Source organism: Vanellus vanellus, assembly GCF_965231255.1.
Source record: "Vanellus vanellus genome assembly, chromosome: 2".
Classification (NCBI taxonomy): domain Eukaryota; kingdom Metazoa; phylum Chordata; class Aves; order Charadriiformes; family Charadriidae; genus Vanellus; species Vanellus vanellus.
Window position 1 is genome coordinate 100014359 of NC_138906.1, and position 26917 is coordinate 100041275.

At 46.5% G+C, this 26917-nt stretch overlaps 1 protein-coding gene across 1 annotated transcript; it reads right to left on the bottom strand.

Annotated features, from left to right (window-relative positions):
• Positions 1–342: 342 nt before the first annotated feature.
• IRX4 (iroquois homeobox 4) lies at positions 343–4554 on the bottom strand (the record flags this gene model as incomplete). Its single annotated transcript, XM_082499041.1, has 5 exons — positions 343–1124; positions 1321–1637; positions 2607–2713; positions 3373–3624; positions 4510–4554. 5 exons carry the CDS (start codon positions 4552–4554, stop codon positions 343–345), a joined length of 1503 nt encoding a protein of 500 aa, XP_082355167.1.
• Between the last annotated feature and the right edge of the window lie 22363 nt (positions 4555–26917).

Below are 26917 nucleotides of genomic sequence, written 5' to 3' on the forward strand. Positions count from 1 at the left end.
TTAAATCTGAATTAAAATTTCCCGTTTGTAAACTTTTGGATGTAAACTTTTTAAGTAGGTCTACGCTATAGCACGTGCTTTTTGGACATGGAATTAAATAACTTTCACGACATTGATCCCTTAAAGTCGCAGCCAGGAGAAATTCTTCAGAACAGCAATGAGCAAAGTCTGTCCGTTGAACTGAGCAAACTGAACTTTAAATCCTCGTTTCTGTGGGTTGTTTTTTTTTAAAAAAAAAAAAAAAGAAAAAGTTTTATATTTAAATTTAAACTCTCGCAAGTCTCTTTTCAGTGTAGCTGACTCTTCAAGCGTTAGAAAGTCCTTCGCCCCTCGGCGGGCCTGTTAGGAACAAAACATTTTGCTTCCTGATTTGGGAAACGCCAGAAACTCTTTGTTTGAGTCATGGTGGGCCAAGTTTGAGAGCTGCCCCTTGAGCACGTTGGCGCCGTTCCCCACCGCGCGTCCCAAGGCGCCCGTTTCCAGAATGGCTCCTTTGGTGGTAGCCCAGGAAACTGTCGTGTTGCTCAGGGCTTGGTTCAAAGTACTGTGCCTGAACAGGGGGTCGTGGAACACCCCGTCCACCCAGTTCCTGAGGTTGGTGACCGGCGAATCCTGGTGCCTGTCGATGACACTGACCGGGGCGGGGACGGCGGCGGCGGCCGAGCCCCCCTGCCGCTTCAGCATGCAGGAGGGGTACTCGGCCTGGTTGAGGGAGGTGGCGGTGTGCGCCAGGGACCAAATTCTGGGCTTCGCCTCCAGCAGCTGCTGCCCCTGCTGGAAACACATTTTGGACTCGCAGCCGCGCTGCCGGGCGCCGAGCAGGTCGGGGCCGCACTCCTCCGCCGCCGGCTTCAGGCAGCTCCGCGCCCGCTCCGCCGCCGCCTCCTCTTCATCATCCTCCTCCTCCCCACCGGCGGCGGCGGTGGCCAGCGGCGGCGGCTGCATCTTGGCGGCGGGCGGCTCGGTGGCCCGCGGCGGGTGGTTGCCGCCGGGCAGCGGGAGCGGGTGCGGGAGCGGGTGCGGGAAGGGCCGCCTCAGCTCGCACTCCGAGCTCTCCGACTCGGCGGCGTCCAAGTCCTCCAGGTCGCTGAGCTCCAGCTCCTTCTCCTCCTTGCCCGTGGGCTCTGCGGGGTGGGGGCGGGGGAAGGGACAGCAAAAAAGAAGACACACAGGTCACTGGCGGCGCCGCCGCGCTGCCCCGCGGCCGCCCCCACGGGTGAGGCCCGCGGCCGCCCCCACGAGCGGCGCCCGCCCCCGGCGGCGAGCTGGCGGCCGAGCCCCCGCCGCCGGGCCGCTAAGTGCCTGTTTTTAGCAGGGTACCCTCGGCTTTCCCGCTCTTCATCGCCTCTTCCTGCGAACCCTCCTCCTCCTCCTCTTCCTCGTAGGGCCGCTTCTCGTCCGAGCACTTGTTCCGCGGGGGCCAGGTCATCTTGTTCTCCTTCTTGAGCCGCCGGCGGGCGTTGGCGAACCAGGTGGAGACCTGGGTGAGGGTCATCTTGGTGATGATGGCCAGCATGATCTTCTCGCCCTTGGTGGGGTAGGGGTTCTTGCGGTGCTCCTGCAGCCAGGCCTTCAGCGTGCTGGTCGTCTCCCGGGTGGCGTTTTTCCTCCGCGTCCCGCCGTCCATCGTGCCGTACCTGCGAGCACAGGGGAGCACCCGCAGCGTGACACGGCGCCCTCGCCCCCCCAAACCTCCATCCCGCGGACCTGCCCGACGCGGGATCCCGGGGCATCCCACCCCCGGAGGTGGCTGGACCAGGGATGGGGGCGAGATGGGCGAGGAGAGCTGAGCTTTCAGAGGGCGACCTGCCTCGAGAATTCAGGCCGAGGAAGAAAGCAAGGAGGAAGGGTTCAGCTAGCAGCAGCACCGGGCAATGCAGATCCCCGCTGGGCCGTAGTGGTGGTGGCGGGAAGGGGGAAGAAACGGCCCGCCTTTATTCGCGGTAAAGGCAATGTCAACGTTTCGGGCAGCGGGGAAACCCTAGCAGCTTGCAAACGCACCGAAATCCCGCTTCCCTGTTGTTTGATCGGTCCTCCCCAAACAGAATACATCTGGTTGACCCCAGGGTGCAACTGTTAATAGAAATATATTTCCCCTCACTCCTTTCATTAGTAATCTCTCCTACCCTTTTGTTCCTGAAATTGTCGAAACCTAACGCAGATGACACTGGGCTGCGACTGAATATTTAATGCACATCCTCCAGGAAAGGTCATCGGCGCCCAATGGGCCTCAGAGCTCGAAACGGTGCGTAAGTGGTTTTGCGCTGGTTTAAAACTAATAAACATAGCGGAGATGCCCGGGCGCCTATGCCTGACTCCGCGCAAGAAAAAGGTAATTACCGCCCCGTGGAGAGGGACCGGCTGCCCCCCCCACACTCCCGGAGGCGGCGGGGGGGCGGGCAGAGGACCCTGTGCCGCTCTGCCGGTGGGAGGGGAGCGTTTCGGTGGGGAAGGGGAGGCGGCATGGCAGGGGCCGGGAGGGTGATGCTGGGCGGCGAGGGGGCAGGTCCGTGCCTCGGCCCCGCGTCGGACCGGGCGGGGAGGGGATGGCGGAGAGGGGGGGAGGGGGGGGATGGACGACGAGCGCGGCCGGGGGGTGGGCTTACCTGTCGTACTGGTACTGGCTGAGGGTGTGATCGTAGGGGTAGTAGGCAGCCGCCGGGGCGATGCCCGCATGCGCAGACCCGCTCCCGTCCTTCGCCTCCAAACTGTTCTGCAAGAGACACCGCGCCGCCGCCCTCAGCCCCCACCGCCCCGAGAGCTCCGGCCCCCGCACCGGCACCGCCGCCCCCGGGTCTCTGGGCGGTGGGGGAAACGACACACACGACAAGGGACAGGGCGCGCTGGACCTTTCCGGAGGCCCCTCGGCCAGCGAGATCAATAGAGACATTAACTCGCGCTGTTACGGTGCCGGAGGGGGGGGGGGGGGGGGGGGAGAAAAAGAAAAAAAAAGAAAAGAAAAGAAAAAAAAGGCTGGCTAGGAAGAGCGCATCATTTTTTGCCAGCCGGGTTCCGGGCCGCCCCAAACCACCCGCCCGGCCGGGCCGTCCGCGCTCGGCCTCCACCTCGTCAGCCGCGACTTTTAATTGCGTTACCGTGAGAACCGTGCCGGGCTTGAATATTTAATGACGGCGGGGTTGGACGCGCCGCGCTTCCGCCCCTGTCGCCAAAAGCGGGCTGGGGCGGGCGAGCGGCGAGTGGAGGGGGGAAAGGGGAGGGGAGGAGAAGCAGCAGCAGCAGCTCCCGGTGCTGCCCCCGCCGCGGAGGGGTCCCGCCGACCGGCCACCGTCCGCGGGGAGAACGCCAGTCCGGCTGGCGGGAGCATCCATCCCGGGCGGGAGCATCCATCCCCCGGGGCGGCGGACGGCTTACCAAGGAGTAGAAGGCGGGGGCCTCAGTGCCGTAGGTCACGTAGTTTCCATAGCCCTGGGGCCCGGCGTAGGGGCCGCCGTAGACCCCCAGGGCGGCGGCGGAGTTGAGTTCGTGTCTGGCGGTGGCGAGGAGGCGGCTCTCGTACACCGGGCAATAGACGGGGGTCTGGGCGGAGGCGGCCGCCCCCGTCTCGGCCAGTGTCCGGCCGCTGGACTCGCAGCAGGTCGTCAGGGAGTTGGTGCTCATCAGGAACTGGAGGGGAAAGAGAGCGGCGCTGAGGAAGGGGATGGTGGGGAGGAGGGGGGAACTTCCCAAACTATAAGCAAGTTTAGGGCTTTTTGTGATCAGGTCGCAGCTTTGGGGTGTCGCCCCCCCTCCCTCCCCTTCCGTATCTTACTTCAATGGGGGTAAAAACGCTCTGGAGAAAGCCAGAGTTGTAAATATTTTATCAGTTTAAATCAACCTCACGACAACAACAAACAAACGCCCCTTGACTGTGGGCGTTTAATCCTCTGTAATACGTTGCTTCAACCCTTTGCATTAAAAAACTAAACTTTTCTGGTGTGTTGTCACAAGACTGGGTTTACACCGGTTTTCTTCTCTTGCAGCACAATGCTTCCCATCTGCGTTTATAAACCTTTTTTGCTAAATCACTCATGCATATTTATTTTGAGTGCAGATTTGTAGCAGCCACGCACGCATCTGTTATTAACCTGCTGGTTTAGAATATCCCATTATGTTTCTCCGGTCTGGCCCTCAGTACTTTCGTGTTTAGTTGGTAAACTGTGAATTTAATCGGGAAAGAGAAAAAAAGCTCTTGGGGGGGGGGGGGGGGGGGGGGAGCTGGTGGGGGTGGGGGGGATCTCCAGCTCCTCTTCTCACCTCCTTCATCTCTGTAATCCTCCCCCCACGCATCGTCAGTACCCCCAAACACCCCAAATCCCGCGTGTTCCTTCCCATTTTAAAAATATGTGCGGGAGATGTAACTTCAGCATCGCGGAAAGATGCGGAGCGAGCAGCGGCTTCGCCGCTCCCGCGCGCTAGAAAGGACCGCTGCCGCCGCGCTCAGCCCTGCACGGAAGTAATCAATAAGGACTGCAATTCAATCAATTAAGGTTGGTAGGCAAAAAGTCTTACCTGGGGTGCAGAGGAGTAAGGGTAGCCAAACTGAGGATATGACATGGTACAGAGGCTCCCAGTTATCTAGAAACAAGGCGAGACGTCTGATCTGCACGCTATTGCAGCCTGGCTCTGCTCTATTGTACCAATTGATTGGTAACCACAGGTCCCTAGATGCTTATAGGACGAAGCAGAAAACCACATTTAATTTATTTACATGAAATCTTAAACTTTTTTTTTTTTGAGAAAAAAAAAAATGAAGGAAAATAAAAAAGACAAAAAAAATATAGTGATTTTAGCACCTTCCCCTCTGCAGCTACGAAACAGAAATAATTGTTACGTGTGGGCTCCGAGGCTGGCAAACGTGACGGCAGAAATACATACTTTGCACCCACGGAAAAATAAAAAGGGGGTGGGGAGAAATAAAAGTGATACAAATACATCAGTTCAGAAGCAGGTTGCTTTAAAAGAGCCGAGCCTCTGACGTCACGCAAAATCTATTCGAATTAACTTGTCTGTAAGTTTAACACTCATTTTCGGGACCCTTTCCCCCTGGCGTGGAAAATAGGCTTTCCAGCATCCCTCTCAGTCTGCCTAACAGGAGCAAAAGTTTGGAAAGCTGTCCGGCAGCGGCTACGCCTGCTTGCAACATTTCTGTGTATTTCTGCGGGGAAGGGAAGGAAATGAATCGTTTTAATCTGAAGGATCAATGTTATATCAGCTAAGATTTCCCCCCACCCTCCTTCGTCACTGAAGGGCTGGTAAGCACTTTTAATTAGAAATTAATTAATGAGCAGCTGCTTCTTCCCACCCCACAGTAATAATTAGTCTCAATTACAAACAAGACATATGAAGGGACACACGACTGAGTCTTCATTTAAGATTTAATCAACAGTTAAAATTAGCGCTAACGCTGACAATAAAGCACATGACATGCAATCCTGCTTTTCTTTTCGGCTTTTATTCCAGACGTGTGATTACAGGTAGAAAACCCTACGAGCGTATTCCGGGGAATGATTGAAAGGACGTGACTTTTCACGTTAAAACGACTTTGATCCCATCGCAAACCTCCGCTGGAAGGGCCAGCCTTTCGCGGGGCGGAGGGCCGTATCCAGCCCGCCTGCGCTCCGAGGGGCGCACAGCTGGAGGGGGGACGGGCGGAATTAGGGAGGGGGGTGAGACTGAAATGGGCCCAGTACTATTTCTCAGCCAAAAGCAAACATCTCTTTCCCCTTGGTTAGGTGGTTCGCCGGGACCCCCGAGCGAAGGAGGGCCTGGGAAGGAGTCTTGACTCCATCACCCCCTTCTCCCCCACCCGCCCCACCGCTACCATCAGCCTCCCTGCCCTCTGGGGGCTGGTATCCATCACCCCCCAGCAGGCAGCATCCTCTGTGCTGCCGCCCGGAGGTAGCGGCCGTCGGGGGGAGACGCTGGGGCTGCCGGCAGCCCCAGCATCTCCCCCCGACGGCTAGCTACCGCCGGCGCAGGGCGAGCAGGCAGCCGCCGGGCGAGTGGAGGAAGCGGAGGAGTCAGCTCCGAGGCTGAAGCTCGGCTGCTGGTGCAGTTGAACGCTGCTCCGTGGTGTGCAGACTTGCTCAGAGAGATTCCTGGGTTCAGACATGTGAATAGCCCCAGGGTCACACTCTAATTAATGATGATGTTCTCTTCTTCTCCCCAGCTGGAAGACTGCCTCCCAGAAACGAATCTGCCCACACTGACAGCTCGATTGAGGGTGATTGATGACTATCTGGAGACCACAGTACACATAATATAATATCTGCTGCGTAATTGCTTTAATTTACAGATGAAAATACTAGTTCTCGGATTGAGTTAGACTACAACGAGCGGCGTTTTATGGCGCTTTAGAGTGTTTGCAAATAAAAGCTATCAGATACAGTACATGCAAATTATCCTGACAGCTACAGTATCTGTAGCCGGGAGAAAGGTATAAAGAACGTGAATCAAATGACACCAATAATCGCTTTTGAATTCTGTATTGATTTTTTTTTTGGGGGGGGGGGGGGGGGGGAGAAAGTACCTATTCTTTCCTCACCTGAAATGCTAATACCTTCTTCTTTCTGGGAATATTAATAACTTAGCCATTGGGTTTCTTGTACAGAACCGCTCCTTTATTCCTCCTGCTACCCCGGTGCTGCCAGGATATAATGATACTTCTCCCTACTATTTACAAGCAGCTTCCTTCTATGCGACGTGCTGACGGGGTAGCGCATTGTTTGGGGAGAAAAGACACCCGGTGTTTACACAATGGTCTGCAGGCAGCCCTCGGAGCTGCTCGCTCTGCCTCCTGCGCTGATTGCGCTGGGGGATGTTTATTTAAGCCCTGGAATATAACTCACCGGTGCTGGGGGAGAAAACAGTTGCACTTATCTCAAGAGCGGCTCGGGGTAAAGCACTATAATTAGCTGGCAGAGCAAGAGGACTGCCTGGAGAAGTCCTCTCAGTTTCCCAGGCTATAGTTTGGGAGATGTCCTGGTGTTGTGGTTTTTTTTTTTTTTTTTGGTGGGTGTCGTCCCGTCCCGTCCCCCCCCCGCTTTTGATACTATTGCGGATGTCAGCTCCGCAGTGGCCCACAGAAGACTACAGGTTTTGATATTTAGATGAGTCTATTAAACTTTAAAATACAAGGTGAAATTCAATATTTATAGTCCTTGTCTATTTATATATCACAGTTGTCTTTCACTGCACCGTGCAAATACTCTGGTGCCCATTTTTGCGCTGAACTTTCCTATATTAATCATGATAATTATTTGTCATTTTTCTTTGCAGCCTGCCTGCTCTATTAGTTTACCCCTGGTCAGCTTTGTGCCAGTTCCAATCTGTATTCCCCAGAAAGCAGTCATTAAAAAAACACAACACCACCAAAACCACCACCAACAAAAAAACTTAATAACCTTAAACGCTAAAAGCTGACATTACATCTTCCTCCAGCGTTCATGTCTTGTTTCACCTACGATCTACAAATAATGGCCCTTTGTTGATAAGAAACTCAATTATATTTCATCCTGAATTTTTGGTGCCAGCGCACAACCATGCAATAAGCTCCGCAATGATTTAAAATAACCTTTGTGGTTCTTGCACATAAACAACATAACACTGTTCAAATCCAAGCAAAGACGCTTAATGCTGTGGGCTATATCCTTAAGCATTTGGAAAATGCAAGTCTTTGCTGTGCAATAAAAATTGATCCTTGTCAAAGCCCCTTTCCTGTACAAAGCAGTTAACAGCTTTCGAGAAAGAGAGACACGGACTGCTTTCTCCAAAGTTTGAGCGAGTAAACCCATCGCGATCAATAGGAAACGCTGGCAAGTTCCCCTCCTCTAAGAGTCAGCCTGCACACCCAGGCGGGCAAGTGTTTTTTGGGAGCCAAAGCCCAACTAAGTCTCTTTCCGAGGGTTACGTGTTTCTCCTCCGAGAATCTGGAGCCATCGTTCGTACAAGTTTTATCATAAAAGCACGAAACGGGAAGGAAACGCTGTGATGCTGGAACAGGCCACAGCAGGTAAAACAGAGAACCTCTTCAGGACTAACGCTTTGATGGACGTCTTCAGGGACATGATCTAGAGGCAGTTAATGCAGCTACACTTTTACTATCTGCATTTTCATCGCCTCCTCTTTTGGAGGGGTGATTGCCACTCCTGGAAATATTTCAGCGACGGAATTTGCTTATGGGCTAAACAGACTTTAGCGAGCTCTTTCAGTCGACTTTGCTTTGTTTTCACGTTACAGATTTAAAGCAACCTTGACACCGCCTGACAAACGCTGTGAAGCTCTACACGTTGCCCATTTGGGATCTGACATGGAACCGAGGGCAGCCTACAACATTTTCAAGTAGATTAGCTCCCATAAAGTGGCTATCGCCAGTAAATACGATTTTTTTTTTTTTTTCGCAGCCCACCTGAGGTGTAATTGCATCTCCTGCACTCTGAATCGAGGGACAGCGAGCTGATGCTGCCGATCTGCACAAACCTGTGCAATGGCTTGTGATCGGCAGAGCTACGGTGACAAACATAACAGTTGCATAAGAAGGCGCCGCTAATTAATTTACTCAGATTACAACTACGCGTAAAATCAGTCGTTCAAAGCTATCCATTTGAAGTCTTGCATTTTTGCAAGACTTCAATCCTCTTGGCAAACAATGTAGATTAAAGCAGAAAGGCCTCACATGCTCATTCTGTTCTTTGTATTTATTAACTTTTCACACTTAAGAGCTAGAGCCAACACACGCGCTCTTTCTCTCTCTCATACACACACTCACACACAGAGACAAAACTTTTCAGCATGAGAAGCAAACGCAGCGACCTGGGCAGCTGCTGTATGGTTAGATGGACCCTACAACACATCCACATTTACCTGCCCGGTGCAGAGCATCGCAAGTACGCTTTAGCTAGCAGAGCAAAGACTAAAAGGAAGGTTTCTCTCGCCAGCTCCTGTACCCCCAGTGCCGCAGACTCACAGGCACTCAAACGCCACCGTCTTTGAGCTCTCTGGCAGCGGAGAGCCTGAACACACTTGCCTGCGAAGATAAAACTTTCCTACTTGCAAGGTCAAATTCTATGCCTTTTAAAGTTTGCCTTAAAATCCGGAAAGTTTGACTCGATGCCTTACCTTAGTGCTCGCTGAATATCATATCCACACCCCTTCCCAAGAAATAACACACATGTTAAAATACATTTGCCCTCTCTCCTAGGTAAAGACTGCACAAAGCCAAATGATTCATCACAGATAGTTTCTCTTCCCTCCAGCAGTTCGTTTTCAGCTGCCTTGCTGCTAAAGCAGGCTCCGAAAGGGGGAGGGGGGGGATAAACCCCCTCGCCCCCCCTCCCCCCCCCGCTTCCGTAGAGAGACACACACACACACACACACAAGCACCACCACCAAAACAAGAAGAAAATATTTACCTGCGATCAGTCCAGGCTTCGGCTAAAACCTCGTAGCGTTGGCTGTGCCATGGCAGGGCTTCTCTCCTCTCCTCTGCGCTGGCAGACTTCGCGGGGAGCTACGGAGAACTAACGCAGACATTTCTCAGTGTGCAGCACCTGAGCGGAGCGGTGCAGTGCCTTCGGTCCCCAGGCGCCACAACCACTTCACTAACCCCCTGTACCAGAGTGACGTTCAAGTGAATAGCTCCACTGATCACACTCTTTCCTACTGATTAACACTTTCCCACACGGCCAGGCACTCCGCTTCCAACTTTTCCCGTTTTAAAACAGAAGCAGCCAGCGCCGCTTGCTCCCGCGGGTTATAAACGCTGTCTGGGGCGTGGGGGACACCATAATTAATAGCAGGTTAGTAAAATTAGTGCTGCCACTCCAATTGTTGTCCTTGTCGCCAACAATAATTGCATTGATTCTGGAAGGACATGGGTGTCCTCCATTTAACCTAATGATCTGCGGGTTGCACCCGCTGTAAGGCAGCCGTAGCGTTGATTAACTGCGCGCACCTCCGAACTATCATTTATCTCTGCGAGTCACGGACCGAAAGGCGCTAAACTTACAGGCAACTCTCCCTCTGCCTCTCTCGCCGTCTTTGTTTCCCTCCCGTTGCAGGAGGTGGGCTGGGACGCCAGCGCTAGCCCTGCGCGCCGGAGGTGGCCACCTGTACCTGTCCACCCATCGCCCCGGCCTTTATTCATAGCCCTGGGGCAGCGCGGCGGAGCCGGGCGCCGGCAGCTACCGGGGGGCTGCGGGGCCCAGCGCCCCCCCCGGCCGCGGGGAGGGGGCGACGCTGTCGGTCGACCGACTCCCGGGACCCGCTCCCGGCGGGGCCGCCCCCGCCGCTGCCGCCCGCCCCGGGCGCAGCCCGCCGGGGCTGCCCGGGCACCGGGGGCTTCCTCCCACCGGGGGTGGCAGCCGCAGGCAGGTCGGGGCAGGAGCGCTTGCTCCCGCTTATCCTCTCCGTCCGTCCGTCCGTCCTTCCCGCTCAGTCTCAGCCGCAGGCGGCTGCTGCTGCTGCCACCGCCGCCGCCGCCGCCGCCGCCGCTCTGCCCTGCGGAGAAGTTACTCGGGCCCGGGGCTGGGCGAGCTGGCAGCGACCCCCCCGGTCTTAAATGTCTTTTCGTGGTGCGCAGCCCCCCTTCACCCGCTCAGCCCCGGGTGCCAAACCCGTTGCGGGCTCCTACCCGGGGGCCGCGCAGCGCCCAGGCAGCCCTGCTGGGGGGGCGGGGGGGTGAAGGGGGAGAAGGGGAAGGGGAAGAGGAAGAGGGAAGGGGGAAGGGGAAAGGGAAGGGAAAGGGAAAGAGGGACAGCCGTATGCTAAGTTTTACAGCGCAGTCGGTACTTTCTTGAATTAATTGTTCAGCACGAAAAGGGACAAATCGGGATTGACAGAAGGGGGAGGAGGGATCAATATCATTCCTGTTTAAAGGCGTAAGCCTGGGCAGACGTCTCAGTACGACAGAGGAGGAGAAAAAGAGAATATTATATCCTACCTAATTAAGCGAAGACAAAGAGGTGTGGGGAGAAAGGTTCAGGAGAGGTGGGGTGGGAATGGGAATTTTTAATCCGGTGTCTTCCCACTGTAACCACCAAGGCTGAACAATAACGTTAATAGGGAACATCTGTACATCGACAGATTTATTCGTGCCAGGGCTCTTTCATGCCTGTGTCATTTGCATGGCCCCGTGCTCGTAATGTTCGACACACGCTGCACCTTGTAGTGCAATGACAGGGTAAATCTGATGAATGTTGAAACTGGGAAACCCTCTTCTCTTTCCCCTTTCTCCCTCCGCGGGTTGCCCTTGCAGCTTCCAAGGCGGGGGAAACCACACGGAGAAAGAAAACGTGAGCCTTCTCCCCATCTGCACTTGTAAACAGAAAGCCAATCATGCAGCGAGCCTTTGCATTTTAAAGCAGAGTAACAAACCCACAGCGACGTGGATGCCCGGGTTGCCCGCCCAGGGCTGGCCTGCTCGCCGGGAAGACGAGGGCTTGCGTGGCTCGGGACAGGGACATCGCTCCGCTTCCCAGCCACCCCCGGGGGACACTTACGCCCTCCCCAAATCAGCCGGGAGGCGCGTGCGCTGCCCCCGACCCGGCCCCGCGGGTCTGGGCTTTCCCTTCCTTCCCCCCGGGGATGCCCGTCCCGCTGGCGTTGCCCCCGGGCTACTGCCCCGGGCTGCCTCCTAGCCCGGCTGCTCGGCTGGAGGCAGAGCCCCCTCCTCCGCCCCCCGCCAGCGGAGCGGGGCTGAGGCTCCCCGGGGGAGCACCGTGCCCGCGGGGGGAGCCGTCATCCCTGGGGGGGACCCCTCCGCCTGCCCCCTCCAGCCGCCCGCCCGCCCGCCCGGCTGAGCCCCTGTTTTACAGCGTGGGGTGACATCTCCCCTCCCGCCCAAATGTGCTTCGACCCGGCACCCGGACCCGGCAGCCCCCACTCCAGGGAGATGCTGCTCCAACCCAACCCCCTTCCCAGTGACAGAGCAGCAGAGGGGGGAACCGCTGTGGTGACATGTTGGATGCAGCCCCCCCCTTGAAATTTGCTGCGATGTTCAAGGGCAGGAGGCATCCTTCAAAAAATCATGTACTATATTAACACCTACCACCAGTAACAGTACATTAATAGATATCTTTCATAATATAACAACCTCAGTTCCACGAGATCACCATTTTTTTTTTTATTATTATTTCAGTGAGGGTTAAAGGAATCGAGCATACTTTTGAGTCTGTCTTTCCCAATTTGCGCATGCCGACCTGCACACCTTGGAAATTGCCACCCATTGCCACTTTGACCTACAGACCAGAAAGCACGGTGGCTTTCTGACAAAGACCGGCCTAGCCAGGCAGGAGGGTGATCAAACTGAGCAGAGCTGAAATCCCAGGAGACATGCATGTGAGTCAACCATAGTGACCTGAAGGACACAACCACCAAGGGAACACAGGTCACCAATAAATCTGGGAAGGTGATTGCAACCAGAGCAAAAGCTTTTGGGAAAGGCTCCCAAAAAACCATGGGCCACAGCCCATGGCTGGAAGGACATTTTTAGATTTTGCTTGATGTTGTTCACAACATCGTTACAGATTCTCTTTCTCCCTCTCTTTTTTTCCGATGACCAGTAATACTAAGGTTTCAACCATTTTTAATGTTTAAACTATTAAAAGGTGCCCTTTTCACGGTGTTGGTCCTGTCTATCCTGGCATTCTTTGGCATTCTTTCCCACTTCTGTAGCTAGATCAATGCCCCCTCTGCTGTGAAAAGGCCGTTGTTAAATGATACCAAGTGGTTAAAAACCTTAATTTTCCATGTCATTAGACAAACAGCACTGGTGATAGCACCACATACTTCCATTGAGAAAGGGAATATCATTTAATTGCCAGTGTCAATTCCTGCAGCACTGTGGCTGTTCTTTGAAGACCTACTTTCCAAGAGATCAGATGGGAGAAAACATCAGCTTGATCTCTTATTCTTTTGGCCTTTATTTTCCTGTAGGGGTTATTAAATCACACCTAGTCAAGGAATAATACACTAATGCTTGTCTCATAACTCATGCACACTATGAAGGACCTAGAAACACATTAGCTTAATTGTGAAACCTCTGAGATAATTTACGTAGCTGGAATAATTTCACAGGAAAGCCAATATAATTCAGAATGTAGTAAATACATGGATAGGAATCAGATTTTCACTGAAACTCTTCTCGTCCTCATCTGGTTTGGGTGCCAAGTTTTATGCTAGCCTCAGAGCAACAAGGTTTATCTTAATGTGCAGGGATCCGTACAGGTACATTTCTTTTCCTTTTCTCACATTAAATTCATTATGTGATGTTCAAAAGACCGATACACATTAGAAAACCTTTAGGCATTTCAGTGTAAAAGGGTTGGTTTATTAAAAGGATAGGTTATTACTTTGAACAATGACTTCAGTGTGTACATTTAAATGTGAAATGTTTATCTGGTACTGACCTGCGTTGTACTGATCTGTACAACCATACTTTTTTCATAAATGCGCGCCTAAGCTGATAAAACACACCTATTTTCACATTCTGTGTGATCATTTGTGGGTCTTTTGTAGTCCGCAACGATATGGGCTCATAATTATTTTTTCAATAATTTTCTAAGCAAATGTTACCATAATTCCATTTGTGAGCCCACGATTTTGAGAAGACGTTTATTCTGTGGTAGAAAAAAAACCATTGCTGTGGTTAGAGAAATAGCTAAGGCTGTCTCAGTGTGCTTAGTATACGGATGAGTGGGGAGAATTATTTTTCGGTAGGAAAAGAGCATCATTTTAAATGCTTAAAAGCTTAGCTATCTCAGCCCTCCTTGAAGACCCTGGCAAGGCAGAAGATACCGAGTGAGTCAGTGGCACCAAGTTCTCCTCCCTGCACTGCAGCTCTGCCGGAGCGGGGAGAGCAGCCTGAGCCTGCAGACCTTGCCCAGGTGAGCAACGCTGCTGAGGTGGAGCTCCAGGGAAGCCACGTGGGAATAAGCTCCTTTCTCCGTGTTACACAACCAAAGAGAAGTGGACCTCAGGTCTCAGCCCACCAATCTTCCCGCCAGCGAGTAGTTCCGCAAAACGCTACTCGCGAGTGATCACTTCTTGCACAGAAGGGGCTACGCAACAGAACCGTGTGTGCTCAGAAAACAAAGATGCAATTAAAGCAGCGTTTGTAGTTTTCAGTTAGGGTTATCTTTCAATGCAGGATGAACCATCATTTTTTCCTGCTAATTATTTTCATTAGCTGTTTTTACTTTTCCTGAGAGCTCTTAATAATTGCTTCAGAGCAGAATGTGTAAAACTGAAAATTATTTATGGCACTGATTAGAACTACAGAATACTAATATGGGTAGTCAGAAATAATTTACCATAGCAGGAAAAGCATTATTTAATTGTTTAATATAGAAGTTTAATTGTGCTTGCATATAATTATCATGTAAATATCACTGTGATCACTTTAAGAGGTTATTTCTAAGTGTGCCAAAATTCTGAAGCAATCTGAAAAGAATTAATTTTTTTCTTGCCTCCCTTCACAAGTCTCTCAAGTGCACTATATGTTTTAACTTAAACCAAAATATAGCCAAAGGCAGACAGGAGTTCCAACAGTGACCAGTGTAATACTCACTGCTTTTAATTACTGTAACAATAAATCACACAGGAATGTCCTCCAGGAACTAAATGATTTTCTAAAAACATTTGAGAATATTTTTGAAATTCAATTAATTGAAGGCACCAGATAAAAGGTACACATTCTTAATGGCTATAAAATAACCCTAAGGGATGTAACTGAGCTCCAAGCTTAACTTCAAAGTGTGACAGAAATACTTACTGTATTACTTTAAAAGTATTCAGATCAATGAATCAGTTAAAATTACTTATACATTTACCAACCTTTTCATTTTCTTTCTGAATAAGATAGAAAGAATTGCTCTCATTTCCCAGGATACAAAAAGCAGTTGAGACCTGTAAAAGAAATTGTAATTAAAGCCAGCCTTCAGTCAAAATTGCTATTATGAATTTTTGGTTGACACAAGATAAAGGGGGCCAGCAAAACATAAAAGTGGCTTGATAAAACAGACATTTAGACATTTTATACTGAAATTTAACTGGTTTGTGGAGATGTTTCAGGTTCTGGGATTAAATCTGTCCTTGTTAAAACCAACCTGTATTGTATACAGCTGTGTGCTGGAGCAGCTCTCTGATTGTGGGCCAAATCAGCTTTCTTTTTTTTTTTTTTGTTTTTTCCTCTCTTTTCCTCTCTTTGGACTAATTATGCTAACTTGAACACCCACACGGCTTTGCAAGGTGCTGAACATCTCAAACAGCCACCGCATGCCTTCAGCTTTTGTGGGTCGTAGTCTGAGGTGGTATGCCAGCTAATGCTCAGTAGGATCCGACTCTAAGAATAAATACCTTGGCATTTGGCCTGTCTTTTATGAGCAACAGAGGTTGTTTTAAAATAAAAATGTTTAAACCATCACAGCTTTCTGATTTGCAAGGTGATTTTATAATGCAGCGGGACTCAACAGCAGGAAAGTGTTAAGAAATGTGTAGAAGCTGAACTGTCGCTACCAGTCAATTTTTTTTTTTTTTTCAGCAGAGGTGTTCTGCTGTGAGCAGCTCTTCCTTCCCTTCTGTAATCTCAATCTATAGCCACGCTCCTAATTGTACCCAGGCCACGAAAGCAGTTCGTAGAACCACATTCATCGTACCATGGAGATAAGGGTTAACTTCTATCCTTTGCAAAATGGCTGCTTATTACAATTATTCACTGATCAGAAAGACTTAAGCTGCGTATATACTATTCCCCCGTGCAGAAAGTTTTGGAAATAGTTGAACTAGAATTATGCACACATGTACGTTCATGAGCATCTGTGTCTGTACACTTGTATGTACACACACACACACAGAGGGAAAGAGTGCAGAGAAGTCTGTTCTGTATGAAGGGACTGTATTCCAAGAAAAGATTTGAAAATACACTCTGGAAGACTAATTATGATGTTTTCCGATGACTGCCTACTTTCAATGCTCACCGATAACTTTCTCAGTAGCTTGTTAACGTTTTCTCTATGTTTCAAATGTATTAAGCTGAGTAAAATAGGACAATAATGATGCAGACATAAACGCATCTTTATCCCTTCTGTTTCTTTTCCTTGGTCATTCGAAATCATAAACACCTTAAGAATCTTCAAGTATTTAATATTGATGTTGTGTCGTGAAAATGTAACGAGTTTCTTATAGCCCCATGCAGTAATTCTGCACCCTGCAGGTGGGAGGCGTGTGTGTTGGGGGTCACTGAGCAATGGAAAGATCCACAGCCGATTGCAGTTCCAAAAATACAGTTGCTGACAATACATGTGCTATATGAGAGTGATTTTAAAACTGCATGTAATAAATACAATACAAAACTAAAAACACCAATAAGGCTCAGGTTTCGTCAAAGAACGTTGTTTAATAAGGGCAATAGCCCAACCATGACACTCTTTTAAATCAGGGACTGCAGACTGTAGAAGACAGTTTGAATATTATGGGCAAATACCCATAATATTCACAACAGACTCACATCTACCAAATTAGCACCTGTGACCTGCAGCCAGATTAAAATCAATTTTGTATAAAAAAGCCCAAACTTTCTATTAAATGTTTGTTCCACCAATTACTCCAATCCACTGTTCACAAGCATTTAAAAGCTTTTCTCTTCTGAGGACTATGCAGTTAAAAGATCTTTTTCAAGAGTAAAGCTGTTTATCTCAGAAGGGCTGTTTGTCTAATAAAGGAGCACATGGATTTATGAGTATGTAATATCTCCATAAATTCTGAGAAACTGTAGGATAGTCCTGTATTTCCCCTCTTCTTCTCCCTCTTTTCTTTTTTTTTTGAAAATAAATAAATATTTGAACTAAAAAAGTCTCTCTTTTTTTTTTTTTTTAAGCTGTGGTGAAATGGTTGAACTGCAGTAATATAGAAGAGCTGAAGTAAAAAACAAGCCAGAATATTGGCGTCAGATTAAAGCTGTGTAAACCCAGCATAACTTGTCTAGAAAGTAGAATCATTTCATTGAAAATGCACGTCAGGCAAGGTTAAATATCATTAACAAAGGAAAAAAATACCCTCGTACATCTACTTTTTCGGTTGGCGAAAAGTCAGCGCGGTCGAAAGATGAAATGTAGTCATGTGTTGTCGCAAGGTGCTGTGTTTCACCTGCGTTGTGTTTTCCAGTTAGCACTCCTCCTCCTCTCCCAAGCATCTGATTTCATAGCAGGGAGAGCTGTCAGTCCTAAGGACACAGACAGCGGCAGCCGAGGGATTTCTGCAAAAATCCTTGTTAACGTTGAAGGAAGAGCCTTCCTTGGGAGGATGACTCCGTTTCTTGTCTTTGCCCGTATCCAGAGCCAACGGTGGGAGGTAACGCGTACAGAGCAGATACCTGCAGCCACACGTGCCCACAGAGCGCGTGCCCCGTTTGACATTTCAAGCGTCGCACAAGGCTCCCGGCCGTCCTCCGTTCCCCTGCCAGCCTGTTTTTCAGGTGGAAGCGGAGCAGAATAGGACAAGAGCTGCTTATCCAGGAACCAAGAAAACGTCAGCAAACCCAGACTGGTCAGGGATGCAGCAGAACCAGGGGTGACATCGGTGAAGCTGGTTACTGTGGCTGACCCTGCATCTCCTAGAGGAAATTCCAGCTGAAATGACACGGTGGAGCCAAAGGTCAATGGCAGCCCGTGGCACCACAGCCACAGAAGATACTCCAGCTCTCACCCAAGCTGCAAAAGAATGCCCGTTGCAAGTTTGGCCAGGTGGTCACGCGAGCTGCTGGCTGCCCGTGGTCAGCCAAATGGAGATGTCTGGGTGGGACATGTGTGAGCAAATCTGTTCCTTTCCAGCATTACCCAAACGCAGGGAAGCCCTGGGCTTGTCCAAACTCAGTAGCAGGAGCTCAGCTGGACCCTTGCTTTTTTGCCCACTGTCACTTCTAGCTTTAACCAATAATTAAAACCTTGAGCTGCCAAATCTATTTGGTGGTTCCCTGTGGGACTGTTGATGGCTTGCAGTTTTTCATCAGTTTTTCTTACCAACAAGCAGTTAGCCACTTTACATTAATGTGTAAAGAAAGATCTCTACTAGCTCTGTCAGCTCCTGGGCCTCAGACGGTGCTTTCTAGTCTTTCTGAGCATTTGGGAGGCGGACTTGCTGGAAGCGACGGACCCAGCTGACTACTCTTTCATGAAACTTAAAGATTTGAAACAGAAAGCACGGTGGAGTAAAACCTGGGATGATCTGAAAAAGAAAAAGCTATAGGTAGGTGTAGAAGACTCCATAAATGTAAGTAAGACTTATGAATCTGAATTTTTCCTATTTAAAATATTTTATGTGAATTACATCGCTGGGAAAAGGCAGATGGGGGTACAGCAGTCACTCCTGAAAGCAGAGAGGGTTGCAGGAAGACTGAGAGGGCAGCTTATTCTGTGTTATGCTGGCCCTTGTGATATGTGACCCTAAATAGCTTTTTTGGGGGGCAGTTTGTGAGTGATGTGACTGTAATGGTTGACCTTTGTGTGAGAGAAGAAAAAAAACCCAAAGGCATTTTTTTTTTTTTTGCCTACTTAATGAGATATATTTACTTTCAAGAAATCTAGCTTAATCTGTGTTTTGGTAACCGCTGATAAATTTATAAGGTGCTCTAACCTGTCTTTTTTTTTTCCCTGGAATTGCAAAACACTGTGGCTTGCTAGCTAACCAAATCCCCAGCATTGCTCACCTGCAGTTTAAAGAACTTAAAATCACTCAGACCAGCTTTCTGAAGGCACTTCAGGATTACCAAAAGAGACAGGCGGAGGGGACCTTTATGAGTTTATAAAAATACAGTCATTAAAACTGCAGTTCCTGGGCTCAGTCCCAATTCCCTCTTCATTTTATTTCTTACTTTCACTGAGTCATGAGTTTACTCTTGCCTTGCCTTGCATTAAAAAATCCACACGAAACTCACTGAGAAATAGGATAATGACGAAAACTTTTTCTGTTTTGAATACCACCTTTCACTTTTGTAGTTTTGTTATTCTCATGGAAGGGCATGTGCCAAGGTAAATTTGTTCAATAGCAGAATTTACAATTGAAAATTTTATAGATAGAACTAGGAAAAATAAAGTCAGTTGTAACAATACAAAAAAGAGAATGAATCTTGTGTTACATATGAATCATGCAATTAGTGAATTCCACTAAGGATGGTAATTGTTCATTACTTCAGATCTGGAAGCTATTTTGAAATGCTCTGGAAAGTTGAATGGGAAGAATATTGTTTATCTTCAAAATCAAGTTCAAAGAACTTACCTTCAAGCAAATGACGGCATTCCCGAGCAGCGATCACTTTACAGACTAAATGCTAAGGGAAACTAAACTTCAAGCAGCCTAATATAGAAGCTTGGCTGAAACAAAACTTGGAAGGAGTTTCCAGGAAGATGATAAAAAAAAAAGTTATGGTGAAAAATAGCAAGATGAATAAAGGCCTAGGACATTCACACCAAACACTTCTCTCTTCCACTTTTACATGTGCATCACAGAACCGTGTTCCAGTGCAGCTGAATCCCATCAAGGGTCCTGTGTAAGCCTAATATTTTTCTTTTGTTTGGAAGGAAAGGTTTATGCTAGTACTATGTAAGTAACTGTGTAAGCGGTACAAGTTCTGTGTACATAACCAATTTGATTTTCTTTCCGCTACTGGATTTAACTGCATAAATAGTGTTTGCAATGGCTGAAATGGGTAAAACGATGTGGTAAAACTGCCTGTCCCAAAACATTTCAAACACATGAATAGCAATCCAGTTTGTATACCTAAGTACTCAGGAGCTTAATTTAGCAGGATTCCAGAAAAGGGTAAGTCTATGGGTAAATAAAATGCCCAGAATCCTTCCTCTTGCTTTATCTGCCCCCAAGATTTGTAAAGACATAAACCGTCGTGTCTTAGGGCATAAGCCAACTGATGAACTTGGGCTGCTCTAAGAGAGGGTTTTATAGTCTTTCTCTGCAGCAGATGGTACTGGTCAATATTAGAAATAGAATACTTGATGGATGGCCTGTAGTTCTGTTTCAGAATAGCCATTCCCATATTTCTTCCAGATTCAGTTTTTCTTTCTCCTTTCTTGACTGCCAAGATTATCGAGGATATTTACCCCAACACACCGCTCATGGTCTTGTTTTGAAAACTTTCATTGAAGACAGATTTATTTGGACTTCTGCTAACCAGTTTAGAGGAAATTGTCCTTCTGGCAGCAATATCTCCTCTGGAATCTGTCACTGTTAATTCTTTCTTTAGCTGTTGAGCCAAACCAGGAGTCAAAATACATATTTAGGAACCTAAATAAGTTTTTCAGACTTTCTGAGCACCAGCAGCTTCCACTCTGGTCAGTAACAGCTGATGCTCAGCATCTCTGACTAGGTCACTTCTTGGAGAAAGCTCTTAACTCTTTTATGTATCAAGGGATGGAAGTCATTTCCTTGTGCCAACGTTTGCAGAAAGGGATGCATAAAGTCACGTTTAGGAAGGAAATTTCATTTAGAGACTTAACAGTAAGAATTGGTCTTATCTTGTGACTAAGACAGCAGATTTAGAAGCAAAAACCTCTTGCAATGTGTTCTCTGACGCATTTAAGCTGGAGCAATTTGTGATGAAAAATTCTGCTCCAAAGGAACCTGAACTCAAGTCTTCTGTGAGTCAGATTGAACATGCGTCAATGATAACCCTCAGTCAAAACATTCAGATTTCATTTCCAAACCGCAAATTCTGACAGAAATTCCTTTTTTGTTTTGAGCATATTGGAAGCCTTTAGAGTGGAGGTAGAACAGAACTGGTCCCTTCAGGGGAATTTTCACTTAAATCCACATGTGTGCAGCCTGATTTTCAACAGTTTTGATGAGTACACAAGCACTCTGTAAACATCTACAGGGCCTGAGCAAGGACAAAAGAGAAGCGGAGTGGAGAGGTGTGTGGAAAAAAGGCTCTCTTTTCTGAAATCTAGACATAATCGAGAAATTTCATACAAGTATACGTACATATGCATACACACATATATATCTATGGGAAATATTATGGTCCCTCTGTTTGAAAATATTGATCTACAAGTTTTAGAATGTAACTGATTCAAACACGGTTTAAACAAATTAGCTTTTTATTTAAATTCTCAGAAAATTTGAATCTTTCCTTGAAAATATAATCTGCCCTAAACTGGAATACAACAAGCAATCCTGGTTTGCAGTTACTAAAACCTGACATTGTTTAGTTGAAAATGCTTCAAAACTTAGAAATACTTGGTAAGTAGCCAGAAGGAAAAAAAAAACCACAAACTTCTTTTTGCGCCTTTAAGTCCCTGATGACAATTTACTGGTAGCAACTGGGAGTGGGAACAAATGAGAGTAGGTCAATGATACGCACCTAACTAGAAGACCAAAAAATAGAAATTGAGTTCTTGTCTCTTCTAACGCTTGATGCTTCTATGGTTAAATCCTCTAAATCTTTGTTGTTAATCTGAATCCAATACTTTAGACAGAGATCTATTTGCCCACTTCGGACATAACGGAGAACTTCTAGAAGGGAGATTAGAAGGCAGGTTAAGAAAATCTCTTGAATGTTTACTGCAATTTAGGTTGGTTTTTTTTTTTTTTTTTCCATCTGTTTTTGGTTTTGTCTTTTTGTTTGTTTGTTTGTTTGTTTGTTTGTTTGTTTATAAGTCATAGTAGCATGGAAGATATCTATACCGATCTGGCAAATAGACCAGGTAAAGGACAATTCTGATTACTTTCACTTGCACTCATATTCTTTGACCCAGGATTTGTGCGAACAGAGTAGAGGCTTACTCTCGACTGCTGACCCAGGCATTGTTATGGATCAGTTGGTTATGTAGTCCATGACCATTAGACCTTAATGTCTGTAGACACAGATATACCATTCTACAGATTCCAGTTTCTTTAGCCAGAGAAATTCTGATTTCCAGGGCTATCTGTTTCTTTAATTTCCTTCTTGTATACTCTAATATGTCCAAGTTTATGTGTTATAGTACAGCGTATGTAATTTTCACAATAGTATTTCAACTTTTGCAAGTTTATTAATAGCAGTGTTAAACTGCTTTTGCAAAAAGCAAGATTGTACTTTAAAATTACAAGCGAAAAGAAAAGCCTTTGAGCCGCTTTAAATCCATCTAAATGTAAATAATTGCTCCTTGGAAGTTCTCATTAACAATACCTAATATCAGATGGCATCTATTTTTACAACACCAAGAATATTTGACTCCTAAGAATCTAGCTGAGGACTGGGCCAGACACATAGTCCTGTTTGGGCAAGAGCACATTGAGTTCCACCACTGGAATACGGCTTGCTGGTTGTTTTGTAATCAAGACTTCCTTTTCAACAGTGTCTGTAGACTCCTTACAGCCCTGAAGATCTACCAAACTCCCCTTCTCTTATTTACCACTCCTTTTCTGGTCAGGCTGCATCTGTCCTTTCTTTGGAAGGCTCAGTCATAATTTCTAGGTTCTTACTGTCATTTGAAAAGACTACTCTGGAAAGTGTTTCCTAGCATTTGGGCTTCCTGGTTGAGCATGTGTTATGGTCCCTTCTCATCTTTTGAGTGTCAAGAAGCAGATTTTGAGGTCCTGGCATTTTTAGACAATTGGGATGCTGTAATTATCAACTTGGAAGCACAGAGGTGAAGCCTTTGCCTTGGCTACTTTACTTTGCAGCAGAATGTACAAAAGTTTCAGTGCTGTGTAGACCAGCAACCTCTCAATAACAAGGGACAACATTTCCCTTCTATGTGAAAGTTCCAATACTCGCTCAAAAAACATGCATTTGCTTAGCCTGAAGGTGTCAGGATTAGGTTGGATTCAGACTGCACCCTTCCCTTTTTCAATGAAGGATCCTTCCTTTTAGGTTATGAAACAGTTGGGAGAAATACATTTAGAAATTGCCCTTGATCCGCTTTCTCTGGGAACAGTTCTGGAGTGCAAGATTTATTTCTTCATGATTACTTCATAATGGTTTGGGGGAATTTATTTTCTCTCCCAAGGAGACTTTCTGTGAAGCCTTTTAAGAGGTGGCTGTTAAAATATGTATAAACATTCACATTCTATTTGAGGAATATGGCTGTATACTCAAGCAAATGTTTGGAATACTACAGATAATTCATTTTCTAATTATATAATGGGGATATTTGCCTTCTATATGGCTGCCTTGCTGCTTACTGCTATATTAGCTTAATGTGAAGGATTTTTTTTTTCCTATTTATTTTGATGTCTGTTTTAGGCTAGCGGAAAGACATCACTTGTGCTTTTTTTTGAGATAAGAAAGATAACAGAAATTTTTGAAAAAGGAGGTGCTTGCTAATCATCATCTTCTTGTCATTACCTCTTCTTTCCTACTCTGCATCCCTTCCTGCTTCCTTTTCTTCCGGACCACATAGCTGAGTTTGGACATTTTGGTTTGAATGTCTGTTTGAATGAAACTTGTTCTGGATAGACCTGAGTACCTCAGAGTCATTTGTACTCCCTGTCTCCAGACCACTGAACTGTTATTTAACTAACGTGAGGAATACGCAGAGGTTGTTTACAGATGGACTTTGGAAAGGAGGAGGAGGAGATTGTGATAGGCTGAATTAGTAGTAAATAATTCTTTTCATAGAAAAGTGGTTCTGTGATTCTGTGAAAAGGACTTACAGTCATCTCAGTGAGTTACTAATTTGTTTACCTTCAAGTAAAATCATATCTCTGGAGCCAGCCAATTTTTATACTGAGGTGTAAAAGAGCTGTCCTATGTGGCAATGTGATGGATAACTTCATTATACAACTTAAGAAGCTCTTCTTCCCTTTCTTGTACCTTTTCACACTCTAGTTAATCACCTCACCCTGGTTAAACCAACTGACTACTTCAGCATTAAAAGTATGCAAAATGAACATTTTACTGCACCAGTGCTAGATAAAGGCAGCCTTTTCCATCTGGAAAACAGCCAGCCTTGTTTAAATGATTCTGGCTTCTCCATCTGATGTGTAGTCCAGCTGATGCCATTCCCACTCAAGGGACTGAGCCTTGCTCTCAACTTCCATCCCTTCTCCATCTTTTTTCATGATAACAATATAACGTAAGGAGGGCTGTCCTGGGCTATGTCCTGTGTCTTTGATAGTGGCAGATATATGCTGCTGGGAGTGTATGAACAGGAGGAGGATACAGAGATTTTTCTCCAGAATAATCTGTCAACCTCCAGCAATCTGTGGTTCGAGGGCTTTCTGAGTCCAAGATGATGAAGTCCTAGTTACTGTCACTGGGTCCGATCCCGATCCCGACCTGTGGGCTGACATCCTGCCCAGTCTTGGCTTGTCCCCAGGGAGGTGCCCTGAAGCTTCCCCCTTCTCCATTGTATCTAAAGTGAAATTACTCTGATGATTCTTTCACCTTGCTAAGTACATTTACCATCTTTTTGAGACAGAGGACGTAATCAGACCTGTACACAGTATTCAGCAAATTGGTTCCGTTTAGATTTATGCAGTGCTATAACAAGAATTTATTATTTTTTTTTTATTCTTAAAGCACTTTCATAATCATGATTTTAAGTTGGTAGTTTCATAAAACTGGGCGAAAATTACTTTTATACCTGCGGCCCAAATCATGTACAACCCTTTTACAGAAATTGCTGCAATTTTTAATAAAATATATATCTGTTTGAGAGACTGTTCCCAATCACTGAGAACATCAGGCTTTCTAGTTTTTTTTTGAAGTCTTTGTTAGAGTAAGGATTTGTGTCTGTAAGACCTTATCTGCCCTTCCTATAAAGATATCGACGTAGATTGTCCTGTTGCAAGACTTTGCAGTATACAATTCACTGTGCTTTCTCTTTGTAAGCAATGTTTTTCATCTCGCCCTAAATTCTGGGTTTCTGTTATCAAACAATAAGAACAGCACTGAAGCGCTATTTTGAGATTTTTCTTCTTCCTTTTCAACTGAAACATTTTTCCTCAAAGCTCTTGCATGAACACTTCACAGTTTGAAAACAAAAGCCAATATGACATCAGATTTTGTCATCATCAATCATTTGCTATGCAAATTGAGATGCCTACAGGACTTCAGAGAGTTCAAGGCCTGCCTGCACACGGGGCTTGTACAAACAATGAAAGATTTACAATGTGAGTAATAAGTACTTTCAGGAAAAGACCGATTACAAATCAAAGTATAAAAGGATATGGATAGAAAAAGAAAAAAGATCAAATGTTGATTACAAAAGGGAGAGAAAGGGAAAAGTGAACACATCTGGTAAAATGGTTTTATGAAACACTTTTATTTGAGAAATATACATTAAATTATTTTGCCTGAAACTTGTGCTTACTTTTCAAATTCTGAGCAGCTTTGAGAATTAAATGTTTTAAAAATAAATATAAAAGCCCTAACAAGATGTCAAAGGTCCATCCACAGCTTGTTTCTGCGAGGTTCACAGAGAATGTCTATGCTAAAATACAGCACCAGGGCAAGAATATAACGATGTTCTCCCAGGCTCCAGCCATTCTCAGATCAAGACTTGTGATAAAAGTAATACCTCTGTGTTTAGTGGCCCCCGACTTTTTTTCCCTTGCACTGATTTTTCTAATTTTCTACTTTTTCTTATTCCTTTTTTGACTTGCTCTGCTTTCCAGCATTTGTAGCATCCTGTGGCAAGGAGTTGCACAACACCTGTGCACTCACTGTATGAAGAATTATCTTTTGCTTGTTTGAACTTGCCACACGCTAATGTCATGCTCTGGTTCTTGCCACTGGAAAAGTAGACTCAGTATCTAACAACAAAAGGATCGAGGCTACTGTATCAGGACAAATCAGGATGGTAATCTATTCCCCATCAAGACAAGATAGGCCAGATTGAGGTCCTGTTAAATGAAAGTCCCAAAGCTGCCCCATTTCCCAAAAGACAGAAAACGTCGTTCTTCTTTCCAGTGGAAGTCCCCAGAGACCTCCCCCAGATCTGTTTCTGAAAGGATTTTCCAGCTCTTTTGAAGCCACTGGCAAAATTGGGTTATAGACTTCAGGTGTAAAAATGAAAAAGGCTTTAAGTGCACAAGTATTGACTGGATTGAATATAGAAGATAGCGCCCGTTATCAATATTAGTGAAGGGGAAAAATCCACAGGCAGAAAATTGCCTCCTATTTTACTGCCTGATTATGCAGCCAGAGAAGAAGCTGTATTTACAGGCATGCTCCTCCACTCTTCCCCGCTACTATGGGTGACTTGATAATCATGATAAATTCTGACCATGTAGCCTCTGTAGGGAAAAAAACTTACCTCCTATATTCAACCCACCAGAGGGCTATGGACTACGAATTTGAGATGCCAGCCTCCAAGTAACAGATGTCTCTATGTGCAATCAATGACACCAAACCATATCCATAATTATGTATAAACAATAATAACAAAAAAGACCATGAGACACACTTTGTTACCTGGTACGGAAATCTTTCACTCAATTTCTAAGCCCCTACCGTAGTAAGAGCCTAAGCTAATTTCCTGGTAGCGTTGTAGGATAATCAGTTTCACCCGACCCAGTAGGCTTCAAAAAGAGATCTGCACCCAGATCTTTGATGGCAAGATTAAGTTAACTTCCCTTTTGGAAAAATAACTGTCCAATTTTCTGTAAACAAATTGGGCACAATCATATGATGAGGTATGGTAAGCAGTAAAAGTCAGATCAATTTTGAGCAACCCATACAGCTGGCGTGGGGAAAACCCAAGAAGGAAAAGAGCAAGAGCAACCTGTTCGTGGCAGTAGCCATTATCTATCATTTAAATGTAATCTGTAAGAATAACCTTCTTTGAAGGTAATTGTCTATCCTAATTTTAGCCAGGTGCTTGTTGGTTTATACACTGAAGAATGAACTTTTCTATCCTTAAGGAATTTTTATTCTATGGAGATATCCTGAGTGTTCCCACTGGTCTCCACCTGCTTTCAGAAC